A 21,110-nucleotide genomic window follows, 5' to 3' on the forward strand; every position below is an offset into this window, starting at 1 on the left:
CATTTTTTGTGGTTGCACCATTGCATCAAATGGAAAACATCTAGATGTCTTGTGGGTCATTTTATACACATTTTCCTGTAGTTCAGCATGACATGTTTGGAATCTTTGGAAACCTTGGGATCTTGACTAGATTTTAAAATAAAGGTCTGTGGATGTGAACAAAGCTTGGCCGCGCAACATGTTTTTGTAATGATGGACCCACCGGCGGAACCGGCAAGGTTGAAGAGGTTTTAAAACTGCAATATGGAGAGGAGTTTTCCTAGGTCATTGCAAGGCTGTAATTGAAGTGTAATCAGTTATTCTCCATATGGTATTTTTACTATATACAGTGGGTCTAATGCAAAATGACGGTCTGAATACTATGACTGTGGTTAATATTCTTTGGCACATTTTATGGGCCATGCCAGCATAACTTATGCCCACATGATGAATCCTTGAGGTTGAGAGGTCATAAGCAGCTAAAAGCTACTGTAATAATTCATAATTCAACACTCATAAGACAACACTGAAAGACCTTCTCTGTCTTCTACTGCTCTCTCTCTCTTCGTTTCTCCCTCTGTCTCTGCCTTCCCACTCAGTTTTACTGCTTGTCCATTTCACACGCAATGTCCCTAAAGGGAACTCTCTCTCTTTTGACATTTTAGTTGCTCTCTTTCTCTTGTTCAAGAACTTGAATGTTAGTTGTAGGGTTTTCTGTGTAATCTCAGCCTAAAGTAGCAAAACCTTCATCTGAAACATTAGTCTGCAGTGAATACAGTGGTGATGATGACAACGATGATGATGATGGCACCGGTGGAGGCTGTTCCTGTAACTCACCAAAGGTTATACTCACGCTGGAAGCTAAGTGGCTACTTTCTGAGTCCCTGAGCGATGGCCACAGTCATTCACCTGAGATAATAGATTAATCACCCCATCCCAGTCTAACCCTTTGCTTGGGTTGCCCTTCAGGAGAACATTCTGTGTTTCACATCGTTTAAGTGTTCATTTTTCATGCCTCATTCATGTGCAGATTTCAGATCATCCTTCAATGTCTTCTTATCATTGCTGACTCTGCAGTAGTGATCGCCCATTTGCTTTGCCCTCCGGGAAAGATTCCACATGCTCCGTCTTACTGATCGCCGTTCATCGTGCTAATGCTGATCAAATATCACATGTGAGTTACATGGAAGAAGAGCGCTGTTAGTAATGAGCATAATCCTTTATTTCTCTCCATATCTCCCTCAAGGTCACTCACCCCTTCACATGAAAAACGGTTACTGTTATTTTGTCATTGAACAATTAGCAGCCAGGCCAAACGATCACAATTTGGCGGGGTCTTGCTCTTGCTATATTCAGCCGTGTACGGCAGCTGTAGGAGCAGTATTTGGCTTAGCCCTGTCCTTGGTGCCTGAAAGCAGAGGCTAACGCAGTGGTTGTCATGGTGACAGAGAGCCAGGCAGGGCTGTGGTAATACTGTAATGATAAAGCTCTTCTGGATGGTGCCGCAGTAAACACAGCGCCACTAGGGTCCCGTTAAGGAAGAGCGCAGCGCGCCGCCGTGCATGCAAAAATGCCTGTAGGGCTAATATCGGCTCCGACAATCTCCCGTTGGTTATATCACTTACATTCATGCACTCCCCCTCCTCCCTACCCCTCTTTCTTTCTTTCTTCCTTTCTTTCTTTCTTGTTCTCTCTCCGTCTTTATTGCCCTTTCTCACTCTCTCTTTCTATATATATTGTACTCTTCTCTCTATATTGCCCCCTTCTCTCTCTCTCTCTCTCTCTCTCTCTCCCCTTGATTGGTGAGACTCAAGTCATTGTCTTCTCTCCTCCACTCATCTTTTCATCTCCTTCCCCTCCATCCGACCCATTCCTTCCTTCGCTCTCTTTAATTCATTCATCCATCCAAACACAATCAACGCTCTCTATCATCAACTTCCTTTCACAGTTCCTCTCCCTCAAAGGCCCCATCTCATTTGCCTCTCTTTCCCTCTCTCTCTCTGACTCCCCTCTCTTTTAAATTTATGTTGATGATCTTTCCAAATCTAATTTCAGAGCCCAGAGAGCGAGGGAGACTCTATTGGGCCTTGAAGGTCATTGGGCCACAGGTATTCGGCATGGTAGCTTTACCATAGGGAATTCTACACAATAGGCTGATATTATAGTGTATTGTCATAGCATGGACATGGCTGCACACACACACACACACACACACACACACACACAATATTACTGTGTTGCATTGCCTTACCTTTATGATGCAGAGGGAGAGGGAGACAACAGAGACAAAGTGCTTTGGGAGATAAAAAAGTGTGAAGTGACAGAACGCTACTCCTCCTTTTATCATCCTCCTCCACCTCTTTCTCTCTCTCTCTCTCTGTCGCTCCGCTCTCTGCCCATCCTTCACCATCGCCTCAATGCAGCGTTCATGTAGCTACCACTCACTATCTGCGATCGGCAAGTGTGCGCACACACCTCCCGTGCCCATAGGCTGTTTATCTCACTCCCGTTGTGAGTCATGTCCACACACACGTGCACCAGACACTTATACTAACACATGTACAGGCATACAGATGCATGTACAGGCACACACACACACACACACACACACATTCACACCTGTGTGCTCTGTGCATGCAGGCTTGATGAATAGCGTGAAGTACATTTCATTAATGGTCAAGCGGTGGGAGTAGTGTGGGAGTGGGAGTATCTCACTCCTATAGCGCACAATAGATCTCTGCTTGACACGCTGCTGTATATTTAAAAAGGATCGACTCTTGTGATGGATTGATCTATATTGATTTGGTGTTCACATCTGCAGTTTTATCCATTGTGCTCTGCTGACTTGAATTACTGTTTCATTCAATTACTGAAAGCATTAAGGTCAATAGTACAGGCGATCTGATGATTCCTCAACTGTTCTCTGTCACACACTTTTTGCCTTCAGCTGTTTTGAGTTCATTACACACACAGCTTTCTTATGTAGTCACAGGCTAGGTAACAGTAATCCTATCAAATCTTTAATGATTTATACACGTCTGAAATTACACCATAAAAGTACTACGTTTACCTTTGTTTCATCATCAGAAATATTGTATCATGGCTTACGATTAGTGTCAAACTAGTTACACCCTATAGATCAAAGCTCTGCAAGTTTGAATGTGGCTGGCCCAAATGTTAACAGTTTGAATTTTAAAGACTTCAAAACCCAGTGACATTAGTAAACTTAGTAAACCTTCCTCAGGCCTAAATTTGTTCTTCTTAGTTGCTAGTGGGGTTGGAGGTGGTGAAGATGTTCAGTTTCGTTGGTGAGTTCAGCTTTCTCTGGGCAGAGCGCTTTTGTATTTGTATTTCGCTTGCAAGTTTCAGTTTGTCACTTCCTTTCCCGCCACTGACCATACCTGACGCCAGAATTTCATTTAGGCAAATAGGCAGAATCTACAAATCTCTGAATCAGAAGAGGCTTTGCAGAGGTGCATTAGAGAATGATGGCTGAATATACAACAACCAGGCAAGAAAAAGAGAGATATCTGGAAAAGATTGTGGTGTGGGTGTAGTCTGATAATGTAGATTTGTTTCAAAATTTCAGTTACTGTAAACTGTCTGTCTTATAGGCCCTTTGGTCCTAGTCAAATGCTCAAATGCAATGCAAGTTGCAGCTTGAAAAGCATCAGCTCAGTTAACCCTGTTTTTTGGCGTTGTTGGCCACCAGAGGGTGCATTACATCAACTGGAAGCTCTTCTCTGTTGCGCCACACTGATTTAGCCTCATTAGACAGGTGTATTTTTACTTAAAAATCGTACCTAATGCAGCTTTAAGTCAGGCAGGTATTCATGTTGATGTAGACCCGAAAATTCTACCAGATTTAACATACAGACTGACCACTGTGGGAAAAAGACATACCCAGAACTCACTCTCACTCTCTCCTTGTTTTTACCGCTATATGGCCGTCTGTTAGCATTAGCCTTCAATCTTCTGATAACTTTCCCTTCTCTCTCTTTTCTCTCTCACTCTCTTCCTCTCACCATCATTTCTCCAGTCCTTTCTCTCCTCTTCCTCGTCTTTTTGAATGTCCTCTTCGCTTGACACAGTCAGGTCACTTCGGGATCATCAGACTGATGAGCTAGCTTAGCTTAGCATAGCCGATAGCTCAGGACGAGATACTTTCCTCTGTCTCGCTAAAGGAATACTAAATGTCTGGATTATCCTGTCTGGTCTCCTCAGCTCATGTTTTGGTCCATTTTTCTCCTCCTCTCTCTCACTTTTATGATGCTCTCTCCTTTCTCCTGAACTACTTTAACATTTTCTTTTCTCCTTCTCTACACTGTCTGCCCCCCTCCTGTGTCTCCACCTGTGTAGCCTACATACAAGATATGATGTGACTGCAGTTTTCCCACTATTTTGTGTTTGCATGCACATGTGTGTATGTGCGTGTGTGTATGTGTGTTCATGTGTAGTGACACCATTCACCAGCTAATTAAGCAACGCAACATGAAAGCCTCACTTCCTCACTTCACATCTTGCACGTATAAGCATCCTCAACATTTCACTCTTTATTACTTCCTTACTCCGACCACCACTACCATCCTCCTCCTCCTCATTCTAATCATTATTATATTATTTACATCATTAACATCATTATCAGGAACAACAGTAACATTAACATCAGGAATAGCAGTGTAACACTCCAGGGCAAAACTCTCCTCCTTGCCCTGATTTGTACATGTAAAGGGTTTCTGGTGCTCAGCCAATGAGGGAGCGTCCTGAGCAGGTCCCGCTGGTACTATCCTGCTTCCCTGGGACAGGGGGGGGCTGGTACGGGGGTAGGGGTGGGAGGGTGATTGAGAACCTCAGTGTGTGTGTGTGCGCGTGTGCGTGCGTGTGTGTTTTCACGATACAGAGGGGGAGAGCACTGCAGCAATCTGAGAAAGTAGGTCAGACACCGACTAGCGAGAAACATGGCAGAGGAGAAAGGAGGTAGGGAAAGAGAGATGGAAAGGCAAGGGGAAGAGGAGAAGGGGAGAGAAAGAGGGGAATGAGAGAGAAAAAAGAAGGCCAGAGAAAGTGAGGAGGGTGGGGGTGGGGGGTATTGAGGGTTTTGAGACCCGACAGAATAGAGACAACCAGAAAACCTGGAATCGACATGACAGACACTATAAATCACCAAAAAATTTGGGGTACAAAGAGTTACTCCTCCAAAAATACTATCATTGCAATGTCCTGATTTACTTGAATTTGTGCTCCATGTTACCCATTCCACTTAACAAGGTCTGTGTAGGACTTTCATTAAAAAAACATGTATAGCTCAACATAACACCAGCATTAAAATTCTGCTAATTTAAGAACATATGGATACCAATATTACAGCTGCCCCAGTTCAGTCCAGTGTGGGTGACATTGCCTTGTACTTCATGGCTGACTTTCCTGGAAGGTCACTTGTTTGGCTAAATGCTTGTCAGCTAATCTCCACTAAATACATTGCTTCCGAGTCTTAAGTCTTCTGCTAAGTCTTTTTCTGTCATGAAGACACTTAGAGAAAGTATGTGTAGGCTCTCATCCAATTTTGAATTCAAAGAAAAGCTGAGATTGGAGAGAGAACCAAGCCACTGAGAACTGACACTGGTTCCTTCCATTTTTGCTTAGTTATAAGGCTTCCTCTTATATGTTGCTCTTGATATTACATAAGTGCATAACATTGAAAATACACAGTGACACGCACAATACACTGAGGGCACTCAGGCTTCTTATATATATGGGCTCCACTCAAGTATGAATTACCTCTCTCTTTTGCTCCTCTGGCCATGTCTGTGTTTTATTATTTATTTGATAAAGCACAAAGTATACTGCATCTATAAATACACTGCAGGGCATGTAGGAATGGACTGCAACAGGAAAAGACTGTGCAGTAGCCACGCACACACTGGTGTTATCACGCCACTGTAATTGATTCAGGGACAATTGAATGGGCCAGCATAATGAGCTTGGGTACATATAGACAGTAAGCTTGCAGATTGCACAGACGGCAAACGCTAGGAAAACCAATCGACTCGGCGAGTGACGAAAAAGCAAGCATGCCTAAAAGATTAGCACTAAAGAGGAAGAAGAAAAAGTCTATTCCTCTTTAAACTGCCCATCTCAATGAGAAAACAGCAGAGATCTCTGTGTCGAGACGCTGTTATAACTTAGCTCATATTTTGCTTCCTGTCCAAGAAATTTACCCTGAGGAGAAAGTTTTGGAAGTGAAAGAGCGAGCTTGGAGCTGCCAGACATTGTAGTGTAGAAAGGATGCCACTAGCAGACGGGGCAACAATACAATACTCTCAAGGGGGTGGAAAGGGTTGGAGGCAGCGTCCAAAATGCCAATAGAAACGTTTTAATTTGGCACTGCGCTTTTAATGTTACTAACTCCTTTTTTTGGATGTGGATCTTACAATGGAAACTCGTCAAAGGCATTTTAAGCCTCACAGTTACCAACCCATTTAATCTAGTCTAAAACAAAAGTTCACTTCAAGATCAAAACTATTAACATCTGTGAAACAAAATTATTAATACAGTCATTGCCTCAGTACATATAGATCAACCTATAATACATTTGTGGAATTATTCGAGAATATACTAGTAGAGATTGAACATAAATTTAATAGTTTGTGTATCTTAGATACTGCTTGCATCTTGCATTTGTGAAATTGACGTATCAAACCATACTTCATGCTTCACAAGTTCAAATAGAAAATCAACTATAGGTAATCAGACACAAGGTTAACAATGGCAGCAAAGTCATGTTTTGACACTTCTAACAGAACACACTGAACTGTGGGTTTGAGCACATGCAACATCCTGATTTCTTAGTCATTCACTGCACTATGGCATACACACTATCAATTATTAATTTGGCTTATCCTTACACTCCCTTTTATTTTCCTTTCCATTCCTCCATCATATCCTGTAACTTTCTTTTTGTTCTCCAGCTGTGTACCACCATTAAGGGTCCCTCCGTCTTTCACTTTTTCTTTTACAGGTTTATGATGTGCGTGTTCTGATTTTCCTTTCCTTTTCTTACACAACCTTCTCCTTGGTTTGTTATGTAGATGACCGTTACAGCTTCTCTCTGAGATTCAGAGGTAGTTTTTCATACTATAGCACATAGGCCACTTTGACTCAGTAGTTTAGCCTGAAGGTCAACATTTATAGCACTTCTGTGTGTAGTCAGACTTCACAGAATACAGGGTTATTATCTCATCCCACTGAGAAATGCCCCACAGTGACCTGCTGGGGCTAACACATTGTTGAACACACACCACTTGTTTATCTCTGGTGTTGGTTTAAGGTGTCAAAGCTCCACCAATTCTGCATTTTCTCTTTATGCCTTTCTCTTTGTCTGCCCAAATTTTCTCCATGTGTAGCTGACTTACCTTGTTTTCTCTTTCTCTTTTTCCCTCCCCTTCCCATCCTCTCTGTTTGCTGTTTATTCCCTCTAGTATGTGGCATTTGGCTCCCTACTCTTCATCCTCATCTCCATCTCCACTTTCTGCATGGAGACGCATGAGGCCTTCAACACCATCTACAACAAGACAGAGAACGTCACGGTGGGCAACGTGACCCGCGAGGAGATTGTATACGAGGTGGTGACCGACAGCTGGTTAACGTATGTGGAGGGCATGTGCGTCATTTGGTTCACCATTGAGGTCCTGCTCCGCGTCACCTTCTGCCCAGACAAGGCTGAGTTCTTCAAAAGCACCCTCAACATCATCGACTTTGTGGCCATCCTACCGTTCTATCTAGAAGTGGGCCTGAGCGGTCTGTCCTCCAAAGCTGCCAAGGATGTCCTGGGGTTCCTCCGCGTTGTCCGATTTGTCCGCATCCTCCGAATCTTCAAACTGACCCGCCACTTCGTGGGTCTTCGTGTCCTGGGCCACACCCTCCGCGCCAGCACCAACGAATTCCTCCTGCTCATCATCTTCTTAGCCCTCGGTGTCCTCATCTTTGCCACGATGATCTACTACGCTGAGAGAATCGGCGCCGACCCAGACGACCCCACAGCCAGTGCCCACACCAACTTCAAGAACATCCCCATTGGATTCTGGTGGGCCGTGGTGACCATGACCACGCTGGGCTACGGAGACATGTACCCGGAGACGTGGTCAGGGATGCTGGTGGGTGCGCTGTGTGCCTTGGCTGGTGTGCTGACCATCGCTATGCCCGTACCTGTCATTGTCAACAACTTCGGCATGTACTACTCTCTGGCTATGGCCAAACAAAAGCTGCCCAAGAAGAAGAACAAACACATCCCACGAGCACCCCAACCAGGCTCCCCCAACTACTGCAAGCCGGACGCCCTGGCGATGGCTACTGCCTCACCCCAAAGGATCCTGGGAAATGTCCTAGGTGGGGTGATGGGGTCCGGAGGCATAGGGGGTGACTGCCCTCTCGCCCAAGAAGAAATCATAGAAATCAACAGAGGTGAGCTATTTCAAATTTCATCTTAACTCGCTCTATTTTGACGACAAATAGTAAGCGCTGATGACAGCCGAAAGACAATAGACATCTGTGACCCTGAATATGTTTGTTTACTCAATATGTATTTTTTCTGAGCATCTGTTTGCGCAACTTTTCTCCTCAAGGGCACTGAACACAAATTACCCAGTCAAATTCTTCTATTTTTGGAGAAATGAATGCCAAAGTCATGCTGTATGGCACACAGTTATCCAATCAGAGCGGAGTGGGCAAAGTGGATGTGTACGATTCTGGGGAATAAGAGAGTTTACTGATGACAGTTGCATGCACAGTAATGGTGTGAGGGGTTGGGGGTCGGGAGGGTTAGAGTGCCAAAGTCTCACGAGACAGAAGTGGTGGTGTTAGTACTATCAAGAAGCCATGCATAGTTGATTCTGGATCCACCCTGGAGAAATCACTGGCCCATCAGAAGTCATGTGTAATTTATAATCAACTGGTGGGTCCACAGTTGCCTTAAGGCACCCATCTGTCAGCGAGGAACAAACACTATGGAAGGAAAATGAACTTAATTATCTGTTAAAACAACTTAATGCATCTCAGTTTGGGTTGACTTCACACATTTCCTCTCTGGCATTACCAGTGAAATCAGAGAGATAATTTGGATCTCTGCTTGCATTTGACATGCCATTGCATCAGGCTTCACATACAACAATAATGCACATTTAATGCATTACTTTACTGCCTCAACAGTGGTTTTATTACATCTCCTCTACCTTTCTTCCACACTCTATAAAGGTTTCTTGTAAGTTGTGTTATTAGATTGTTTAGTGGAAACTGTTTTCAAGTTATTTTGATTTCACTGAAAAAAATCACCAGGAAACAGGAAATCTAGTACACTAAATTATGGAGGCAAAATATAATTTATATTGGATAATCACAACAAACAGGATTTTCTGTAATCGCAGGTCGTATGTTGGAACATATTCAGCTCATATGTTTGACTTATCAAAAAGTAGGAACAAATGTAGAGCCCGCACACTCAAAGTTGTTCCCAAAGTGTGTAAATTTATTAAAACCGGCTTTCAGTGTATAGACTCTACTTGTGTTCTTTATTTTGTGTAGCACCTGGTTAAGATTGAGATGTGTATGATTTTACTCTGCTTGATTACTTTTCAAAAAGCATATGTTGATTTTGTGGCTTTTTGAGCCTCCTTTTTTGTTTAAAATATCTATTATCTAATATCTATATGTATCTTTTATATGAATACTTTTTTCAGACTTTTTTCTGAACATTAGCATGGCAATGGAAATATTCCTATAGGCATTTTTAACATGTCTGTGGTACTCAATAGTGAATTTATAGTGACCTTATGGTACTTGATGATATTTTAATCTTTAATCTATGGTATCACAATAATATTCCTATAATATTGCCATAGGGACATACTGTATATTAACAGACATCAAACTATCATGCATCTGCAAAGGAAATAATTGCTTTATTTTCTCGCAATTGCTTAATGAAATAAGGAAATACACATTCATACTTCTAAAACATTTGTCCGTGTTTGTGAAAGAAGTCACACAATGCTCTTCGACATTGTTTCCTGATATAACTGTCCTCCATGTGTCTGTCCCCCTGCTTTCCCCCCGTCTCTCTGCTCTCCAGATTCCAAGCAGAATGGTGATGCAGCCTCGGCGGCCCTGGCTAACGAGGACTGCCCCACCATCGACCAGGTGCTGAGCCCAGACGAGAGGAGCCCCGTTGGGCGAGGGGGCGCCGGCGTTACCCGGGAACGCTACCAGCAGGACCGCGCCTGCTTCCTGCTCAACACCAGGGAATTCCGTGCCACAGATGGGAATGTGCGGAAAGGTATGTTTCACCCCAGGGGACGGATACATAAACAACACACCTTACGTAAACAGATCCACACAGTAAGATGCCAGGCAAGATGGCCTGTACTGATCCTCCCTGTTTATATATATATATCATATATGCCAAGTGGGCAGTTGCAGCCGGAGCAGATAAGTACACATGCATTATGCATACAAGGTCAGATCCAAACATCTGGGAATGAATCGGTTGAAAGGGAAACCATACATATAAGAAATTAATTTTGGGAGCCGCAACTGCATTTATGAGATAGAAGACTCCAATCACAGCTAGCAATGAAACACATACTGATACACACACACACATACACACACACATGTATACACTTAGCTCTTCTGCTCTGCTCTATTTGTTTCCACCTCTTCACATTCATGTTGTCTGTGTTTCCATCACTGCTTGGTATCATATTTTATTTCTTCTGTCAGAGATTTTCTGTCCCTCTACCTCTCCTCTCCTCTTTTCTTTCTCTTCTCTTCTCACTGCCTCGATCTCGTTGTCTTCCATCTCTCCATGCTGTCTTTGAATTTTTTCTGTGTCCCATAACCTCACGTTCATTCATGCTCATAAATGATCTCTGTCTTTCTCTGTCTTCTGGACTCAGACAGTTGACCATGCATTAATTTACTTCTCGTCACTTCTGTTCCTTTCTCTCCCTCCCTCTCTCTCTCTCTCTCTCTCTCTCTCTCTCCTGCCTCCCGACTTCCTCTCTATTTTGGCTTGCACCCCTCCCCTTGTGACACCTTTTCTACCTCAACCTGCCCCACATTTCCCCCTCCCCGCTCCCTCTCTCCTCCTCTGCCCCATCTTTGAATCCATATCCTCATTTTTTCCTCCTATTTTTCCTTTGTGGTTCACCTTTACCTCCCTTTTTACCCCATGTGTGCTCCGTGCTCATTCTGAAAACCTGACACCTTGCTTCATTTATCTACTATTGCAATCCAACCACTACCACCACCGCTGCCAACCTGCACCAAAACACTCCCTCACACTCCTCCCAAACTTTCGACACCCCCTGTTGACAACAAACTAGAGGCAGCAGCCCTGGCACCCAGCCCAGACTCCCCTCTGACTGAGGATTGGTATAAGATGGAAGGGTCTCTGTTACAGCAGGACCTCAATGCAAACTCCACCTCCTCCTGGATCAAACCATAGGCCAACAGAGGTAACACTAATAAAATAAACAAAACAAAAAAAAAAACAAATGACAAGGAGCCAAGCCAAAATGGAGCCCTTAACCTAGTCAAGTCTTGACTGAAACCTTCTGGAAAATTTGATAAGCTCTCCATGACGTAGCATGTCTTGCAGTTGCACAATGAACGTACAGCACACCAATACAGTAACACAGACACAGTGACACTTGTACTCACATTTGCACACACTATGCATGACTTCAAATCACAGATATACACCACCGTGTCCACTGTGTTGTGTCTACATGTTCGATGGAGTTTAACCTATCACCCCCGAGGAGTCTTCTCTGTGGCTGAAAGTGTGTTGTGAATTTGAATTATTACGTTAGGAGACTGATAAAAACAGTTGAGCTAAGGTTGGGTGGTACTTAAATTTGAATATTATGGTTCAGTATCCAGTTGCATTGTGAGGATCTTCATCTAATTTGAGAGGTATTTCATCCAATGAAACCTAACCTCAGCCCAATGTCCTGTATAACTTTGTTTCATAACAATTTTGTGAACGACAATCTTGCAATTAACTGATCATTCATTCCATATCTAACACTTACTCATACGCAATGTACAAGATGTAAAAGAAAAGTTCTTTTGGGAAAGAAAATGGGATTACATGGCAATTTAAATCCAGAGTGGCTAGTGTGCGCATGTGTTTGTGTATACTTGTGTGAGAGCGTGTGTGTGTGTGTGTGTGTGTGTGTGTGTGTGTGTGAGCACTTAAGTCTAACGCATACAATGCAAGAGTGCGTCCATTATGTGTGAGCGTGCACATGCGCCGCACGTCCAGTGCGACAGCAGCAGAAGTGAGAGTAACCCAGTATGTCGTGTCCTGTGTTAATAACCAATAAAACAAACACTGAAGAAGAGTGAGCGGGAACAGTGGGTCACCTTGTTGTCTGATGTGCCTCTGTGTTGTTGTTGTCTCTCTCTTCAGGTTGTGTCATATCACGCGTTTGTATGTGGGCTTATTCATTCTTACATGTTATACACTGTGTCCCTGTCTTCTCAAAGCCGTCTGAGTGTCGTGTTTGTGTTGTCGTGTGTGGCTTATTTTATTTGATTTCTTTCTGTACTGTGTTACTTCTTCGTGTTACTCCCTACCCCACTGACCTCCACCTTGGCACACTGCTATTCAGGAACTTTTCCCCTTGAAAAAATGCACTACATTTTACATTAACTGATGTGATATGTACATGTACATGTAGTCATGCAGAGGTTTGACCAACTATGCAGGCATTAATTGAATAATACCTACAATAACAATTGAGAGTACAATACATGCTCAAAGATATGCATACTTACATGTACATATCACGTGTTTTGTGTAAATCAATTGGCCAGCATTGATAGCTTGACACGGTTGTGACACTGATTGCAGTGTTAACATCTTTCCAAGGTCTAAGATCACTGGGGTCAGCGGAGCCATAAAGGTCAAGGGATAGTATCTCTGGAAACATGCCACGCTGAAAACAAAACAAAAACAAAACAGTTTTAGCCATGACCATGTGATGGCTCACTTCAGTTTTGTAAACAAAGCCAAATTGATTTAAATTACAATGCATCAGTTATTACAATGCTGATTTACTGTGTTGGGAGCGTGTTATGGGTCTGAAATACTATTCCCTAGACCATGTAACTGTGCTTTCAGTGCCTAGTGTAGTCCAAAGCCCAGGACCTAATGTATTTGTACTGTGGAGACCTGGATAGAAGGCAAAAGCATTATGTACAGTAAGCTGCACTTGGTGACTGAAACACTTACACACTGACTGACCGGACAGACAGACAGACTCAATGACAGATTTGATTGAAAACCGGCTACACGCTGTCTAAGGTAAGCGAGCCTTGAGCTGTCCAAGCCCTTCACTTAGAGGTCCGTTGCTTCGGTTTCAATGGTTCTTTTGTATAAACTACAACTTAAGTGCCTCAAAATCCCTCTTTAAAGCAAATCAGGAGTCCGTTGAAGAAAAGAAAAAGGTGACGCTCAATATTTAGAGAGAGAATCCCCCAACACTTAATCAGGGTGTTTTTTAGAGGAGTTTTTTCAGCTGTACACTATAACTCATACATTCTGGTTTGGGAATCTGCACTGGTCCTTGTTCTGTAGTCAAACCATTGAGTTATATGCGCTGAAGAGAGGGATTGTATTTAATGCTTACAGTAAATACCAAAGAAATTGGATCTGTCTCTCCCCCCTCTCTGGAACCTGATTCTCTAACATTTGATAGTGTCGTTATGTGTATGCGTCTGTATTACACTTCCCCAAAAATAGACCAACATGGCCATTCAATCTCACATGAATGACAATCTGTGTTAAAGTCGCCTGTGATTTAGGGGAAGGCATTCATCAGGGAGGGGAGTGAGAAAAACACTGCGGGCATTATGCGGGCTGAAGTCCCTGTTCGCTGTTGAAAATAAACCCAAACAAGTTCTCCTTGTTTTTAAAGAGGGATTCTCATGCTCTCTAACACTGATTCTTGTGTGCTTCGGTCGTGGTTTCCTTTGTAGAAACATGCATAAGAAGTCTTTGCCAACTTATTTTGTAAGCTTCTCTTTGATTCGTGGCCATTTGACCTCTTACGCACCAAATGCAATATGCATGGCTCAGTAAGGTCAAACGGTCAGTCGGCCCTTTGATTGCCCACTCCCATTCACTCCTCCAGACATTCCTCAGTACAGTCTTTCTTTCTTTCTGTCTTTCTGTCTTTCTTTCTTTCTTTCTTTCTTTCTCTCGCCTTCCGCTCTCTCTCTCTCAGTCTTTATTTTCCTTTCTCACTCTTCTCACTTCCTCACTATGTACGTGTGTATGAGTGCTTATCTTTTTATTTTATTTTATTTTTTTTTAATTAAATTTCTTGGGGAGTTTTTGTTAATTTCTGTCCCGTATTTCTGACATGGTGTCTGTATCTTCTTTTGGTTAAGTGTCTTGTGCAGTCTCACTGTGGTGTTGTTTATGTTTGTGTTGTTCATGTGTGTGTGGTTGTGTGAATTTTGTATCTTTTCAATGTGTGTAGGACTGAGTGAAAGTTATTTTTAAGTGTCTTTTGTTTTGCTGTTGTCTTGGTACTGTCGTTGTCTGTTTCTTGTGTGTCTTAATGTCTTTGAGTTCTGTGCAGATGTATTTGGTTTTCTGTCTGTCATTTTGAGTTCCCCTGTGTACCTCCGTTTTCCTCCATCACCTACTATCCGTCTCCGATGAATTGGAATGATAAACAAAATTATCAAAAAGCCTCTTGTTCATGACCAAATTTAGTCCACCCTATATTAAAGAAATTCACATTTTTCTGACCCCAAGAATAGGAATTTTGTTTAGGTCATTTTATTTATCTAATCCCACCACTCTTAAACCAACAGAATTTGTGCATTGCCATTTAATACAATTTTAAATTTTAACAAATAAATTAGACAAAAAGACGCATATAAATAAAATCCTGATAGCTCAGTAGTGCACATTTGCTCTCCATCCCCATCTCATCTTTTTTTTAAATGTTTCTTTTCTAATCAGATTTATGATGCATGTTTAGGTTAGGATAGCTTTTCAGTCAAATCATTTCTGTAGAGCTGAAAGTTTTGATAGTAGAGAATTCACTTACTGGCCACTACTGCCTATCTATTCTTTCTTTCTGTGCTGATGCAAAACGTTTCTTCACTGCCAATTGTTTGGTAAAGTAGATATTTATGTTCAGTGGAAAGATGGCAGGCACAGTACCAGAGGCTAAACCCAACTGAAAGAAATTGACTCAAATTTTACCTTGTTAAAATCTTTCTGGTACAGTTAGTTTGAAACTATGTTTTATGTGGTAACACTTGTCAGTGTCATCTTGTATCTCATTGTACTCCCTAAGTAGTCTAAGTAGTGATTTTCCTCCACATTGTAAAATTGTATGTTCTACATTTTCCTGCATGTTCTATCTTGTGTAACAATACCGCTGTGTTTCTCACCATGTCGCTCCATCACAACACTGTGCAAATATTTAAGCCTTGGCCAGATTTTTACCTTATTTTTAATAAAAAATAGTACATGATATATATGAAATATTGACCGTTTTCGACTGAAATGATGATAGCTGCTGCACATACTACTGTACATGACCTAGATAACAAGAAGACACAGAATAGCATGTTGGGTAGTTTCCCCAAAAGACATCCCAGATATGTACTGAGCACATTGCGGCTTCTGTTATGGTCAAGAAGAAATCAATACATCTAATTATGGGTAACATGAGCTCGCACCATCATTAACAAGCAATTGATCTCATGTAAGAATATGATACAGTATGTGGCTTCTGGACTCAAGAATAGCATCTTACCAGAGTCAGCAATTCCTGTGCTGAAGCCTTTTTTAACGCTACCTAAAGCAAGCACAGAGCCATGAATTTATAATGCTTTTGTGAATTCTCACATGAATTTTAAGCATTTATGCTCCCCAAAACGGTCAAAGCAACAGAGGCGGTCAGGTAGTTCTTTGCCTTCTACATATATGCCACAATAGAGGTTATACCGGGACTATTCAAATTCTGTCAAATTCTGTCCTATATTTCGATCACACCTATTAAATTCCAGGATGTCTATTTTCTTGGTAAACAGTCTGGTCAGAATATTTGCACATTTTACTCTCTCTGTTCCTCTGTGTCCCCCCCCCCCCTCCCCCCCCCCATCCCTCCACCATAACCCTCTCCCTCTGTGATTAACACTCATTCTCCATCCCATTCCCAGGCCGCCACTGCAGTGCAAGTGTAACTAAAGTCTGACTGTCGGTAGGTACATGCTCTCTCCATGGTGTAAATTAAGTGTGACTTTGGCTAGGAATTATGTCATCGTTGAATACGGCGACAGGAAGACTCGCCGTTTCCCCTGGTAGAGAATCCCACAGCACACACTCAATGATGATGTTGATGCTGTTGTAGATAGACTCACTCACTGTGCAGAAGCCGGTAGTAGACACTGACAGACTGCAGTGGCTCAGACAAAATGAACTCAATTAGTATTGTTATTGTCGTTTGCTGCAAACTCTCTTAAGAAATATATTGGATTTTACCAAGCCATCACCTCTATACCTGGAATAATGTATGAATCAGCGTTTGGTAAATCACCATGTTACTGCCTGCTCTACATTACATCATCAGTTTGACCTTTGCTCTAATCAATAGACGGGACAAACTCTTTCTGTGTCATCCATACCTTTCTCATATTCCACCTGACAAGTGTTACAAATAGCTGGTCTCAGATTATATTACAAAGTGCCAAATAAAGGACATTTACCCAAAGTGACAGGTCCTGCACGTAAGCTAGAGTTAAATACTATAAACGGTATCATCTTTGTTTGTGATATTAAAGTTTAGTTCGGTTCGAAACATAGTGCTATCAGATCTTTTTTCACGTGAGCAGTGTGTATGCGTGTTCCTTCTCTCTTTCTTTCTTCCTCTCTCCATTTTGCATGCTGCATGCTGATTTCTGCTTAGCACCAAAAAGAAGATCCAAAGGAATTTCTGGGTAGTATCAAAAGCTTTTGTTGTAGCTTGATGTACGGGGTTGCCCAACGCTATTTTTGTGAACTCCCGCGTTTGATGCGTTCTTCAAATCCAAGGGCCATTCGTCATCGGTAATCAAAGGTAGCACATAAGTAAAAAGTAAAACAAATGCTCAATAGCCTTCGCACTGAAAGGGACTAGAAGTTGGCAAATAGCATTGGTAACTTTAATCCCATACAACTTGTAACTTTTCATCAGCTGACTTAAAAACTCGCAAATGAGCTGTAGGGACATTAGCGTAACAGTTTAGAACACAACTGAGTGCTGAATTATTTTAATGTTTTGTCCCATCTGAAATCTAAAGATCTACGCTTTCCTGCTTACAAATTGTTCATCTACTGTGAACTTAGGAACTGTTTTAAAACTACATTATCAACATTTAGACCTGCATTCTTCTTCAAAGATCAATTTCCTGCAGTCGGTGTCAAATAATTGTTATTTTTGAACTTATTTTAACAGCAGAAGTAGAACTTGAAGCTACTTGACTCGCCTCATCAAAGCTCCAGCGCTGAAACTATTGGACGTAACAACTTAAACACAGTATATTACACATTGCCTTTTTGAGCCAGAGAAGTGGAATCATTAGTATAGGTCAGGTGAAAGATCATCAGAAAATGATAATTTAAGATATTTATATCTTAAATTACTATATCTACTGAGCATTTCTTTAGTAGTGTGATAAGAACAGATTAGGTTGTTTCTTCGTCTTATTAGTTCCTCTTCCTTCTTGTTGCCCCTAAACACTGATGCAGGAATCCTGACAAACATGGCATCATTCAATCTCTTGACATGGTCTACATTTTATAGATACAATATAGGAGTCGTCAGGTTTGCCTAAAAGGGAGGTTTGGACAAAATGCTTCTGAAACTGAACTTAAACAAGGAGCAGCGACTCAGATTGGCCAGACGGCGCTTTAGAAATGTTTGTGTGACGTACAGCGTCTAAGAAACCCCGTGAAAATGCATCATCAATATTTTACTGCGTTGCCTTCCGACTAATGTGCCTGAGCTAGTCAGAATAAAAAAAGAGGACTTTTATTTATGGTTGACTCGAGTGATGCTTAATGTAGAGTGGTTGAGTTGGCCACTGTGCACCACAATGTTGCCATAGTGAAGTTCTTATTTTTCCATTTCAGCAGGAAGGCACAAAGGGCATCATACTGTACCAATGGGTGTTGTTCTTTGTTGTCTGTTTGTGGGTGTCGGCCTCATGATGGTTGGAGTTTGGCATAAATACATAATATGACTTGGTAATTTTGGGCCACAAGCTGTGTTAGCATTACAGCTTTACTATAATTCATAAAATGACATTTCGGCCAATAGTGCACATTCCTAACAAAGACCGTGCAACTCCACCCATTATTGGTCAGTTAGCCATTGTTAGGGCAGCCATCTACTACCTACCAATGGTGCTTTCCACTTCACTTGATCCAACAACACTTCGTCAGCACAGCACTATCTTCTCTCTGGCTGCTCCCTGCAGGGGGAGTTCAACGTCTGCATGCTTTGCCCTGTGTTACGCACCAGAAATACAGAGGGAAAGGACACAAAGGCTGATGTGTTGTAACTTAGACACAATTGGTTAGTGTGTACATCCTTTCAGCAGTGCAGTATCACTTGCACAACTGAATTTCGTCAGTAAATCAGTCTTACCGTGTGTCGTTTCCCACTGTACACGAAATGTGAACTGATCTCCATTACAGGATGCGATTACCGGGCGACAAGAAGTGATTTTGAGTGTGGCAGGGAGGCCATTTTTGTGTTGGCCATGTGAAGTTGTCAGGAAACTAAAGCAGAAGCCAAGCAGCCAATTTGTAAAATGAGACAATAAAGCACAATGCACAATTTTGTTAGTGGTATTTATTTAGGCTCATTCACCTCAAAACTTCATTTGGTCAACACTCATGTCAGTGATATCACAGCATTGTGTATTTGCTGCTGTGTGTTTGTCTAAAACTGTATGGTTTTGGCCGAGTAGTTGTCTAAAACACCTGAACATAGAGCTTTTCACATGATTTTCACATGATAAAATGTTGGGTGCTTTATTCAACTGGCCTACTGTAGGTGTTAAAATCCTGAATATCTAAGAACCTTTTGCTTTTCTGTTTTGAACAAAAAAAAAAAAAATGAATGACATAAATCATAACTCGCATTTTCTTGTTTTGTCCTGTCCTGTCTTGTCTTGTCTCTGTGTCTGTCCTCGTCTGTCCTTTATATGTCTTTAACATTTTATGATTTCGTAACATTTACAATCTTTTATCCTCAATTTATTCTTTTCACTAATGTGCTCCTTTTCATTTTGATTTCATCTGATAACATCCTAAACCTCATGTTCATGTTTCAATGCTATGTAACCTTCACGTAACACTCAATCTACCTCAATATGGGAATTTTGTCATTACATGTACAAACATTTCAACTTATGATTTCCTTTTTATTTCGACATGATATAAAACAATAACCTAATACAATCAAAAACAAAATCGGGCAACGGTTACCACTCTCTCCTTAAAGCAACTGGCTACGAGAAATCTCGCAGTCTAAATAACATATCGGGAATGGCTGGGTCGTCACTGCGCCTCGCTCCTATCACTAGCCCCCCCTTTGAAACCTATGAGGCCCCAGGACCGCTGCGTCGCTGCCGCTCCCCCATCCCCTCCATTTTGTAGCAGAAAGGAAGCTCACTGATTGGATGACGAAAGATGCAATGGATTAGCTATGGACAGAACGCATTGATGCCTCCAGTAGGATTGTACACAGCGCAAAAACAATAGCAATAACATAAAATGATCTTGAATGTAGAGAGAATGACCTCTTGTCTTGTGAATCCAATGGTTTATGATGCATGCGTCAGGTTAGCTGATGGGGTCAATTACAAATTTTAGCTTTAAAGATACATTGTTATTTTGAATTACTATAAGAAATGTGAAAAAAAAAGAATATTTGGATTGGTTAGTAAATGAAATAGCATATTATTAAAGCTGAAAAAAACATTATGAAAACATGTGCACAGTTAGGTTTTAAAACTTAGAACTAAGTGTGTAGATGGATATCCGTTTTTGTGCTTTTTGGATCAAACAAAACTGAGTTCACAATACTGTCCAGAGATATGACCATGAAACAAGATACCTAAATTCATTTAGCCAAAGAAAAAAAATACATTTATAGATTAGATTGATGTTGAATAGATTTCTACTTTATTTGTCACATGTGAATATTAATGTATGTACAGTGTAGACACCATTTTGGTATTCTTCTCAAGCTCTTAGTAAAAAGAACAGACCCTAGAAGTCTCAGTATTAAGAACTAACATGCATTCAGCGCTTCATTTTGTATCACTTTCGGTGTGACGTCATTGGACACTTTGTGTTGGTAGTTTACGGCAACACAGCGAAGCGATGTCAGAAAGATTAACACTTATGTCAAAAGCATACAAACGTACAGGTACTGTACCATAAGAGCTATCTCAGTTGTTAAGCATCCCATGGCATTAAAAACATATTCAAATTGTTTTTCACATTGCTATATGATCCCATATGTGCAATAGTCCAAATGTTACCTCACAGTGTAGAGGCAAATGCTAATGAAGTCAACCATGTAAATGAAAGATAGTATGGTGATTTGAGAGAATGAAAATGTTAGATACTCAGATAGCCACTTGAAAATTTAACACAATAATTTAGAGAATTTTTACAAGTACAATAAATGTACTTATCAAGTCATATATAGATGAATACAGATTTGAATTATAGACTATACTAGCTATCACGAATACAAGCACTTTACTAACAGTTAATGTTACTTTACTAACATTTAAAATAAAAAAATGAGCTTGCATGTGTGCATTCTACATAAGACACAGTTCATATTACAACACATATAGATCAAGCATTATCATTATCAAAAACTGAACATGTGATTCCAACCCATAGTGGGCTGAGCCATCATCAAAAATATTTCTAACAAAGGATGTTTAGTTTTTCTAAATATCTGTTTTGCTTCTTTTTCACTTATTGTTTTCTTTTTTACTTTTTCATCATTTTTTGCTCTTTGATTTAAATACAGTTA

The 21,110-nt window shown here is 41.3% G+C and overlaps 1 protein-coding gene across 2 annotated transcripts in view; it reads left to right on the forward strand.

Annotated features, from left to right (window-relative positions):
* LOC139918037 (voltage-gated potassium channel KCNC1-like) overlaps positions 1-21,110 on the forward strand; it is a 41,378-nt gene that overhangs the window by 10,266 nt on the left and 10,002 nt on the right. Inside the window, exons 2-5 of one of the 2 annotated variants that reach the window (XM_071907292.2) lie at positions 7,458-8,439; positions 10,103-10,306; positions 12,449-12,469; positions 19,557-19,906. In XM_071907292.2, the coding sequence (XP_071763393.1) occupies positions 7,458-8,439; positions 10,103-10,306; positions 12,449-12,469; positions 19,557-19,711 (1,362 nt within the window). In that variant the 3' untranslated portion in view covers positions 19,712-19,906. Of the gene's footprint in view, positions 1-7,457; positions 8,440-10,102; positions 10,307-12,448; positions 12,470-19,556; positions 19,907-21,110 lie in introns of those variants that run through there. The other variant, XM_071907294.2, reaches the window with a different exon arrangement.

The sequence above is a fragment of the Centroberyx gerrardi genome, chromosome 20 (assembly GCF_048128805.1).
Source record: "Centroberyx gerrardi isolate f3 chromosome 20, fCenGer3.hap1.cur.20231027, whole genome shotgun sequence".
NCBI lineage: Eukaryota > Metazoa > Chordata > Actinopteri > Beryciformes > Berycidae > Centroberyx > Centroberyx gerrardi.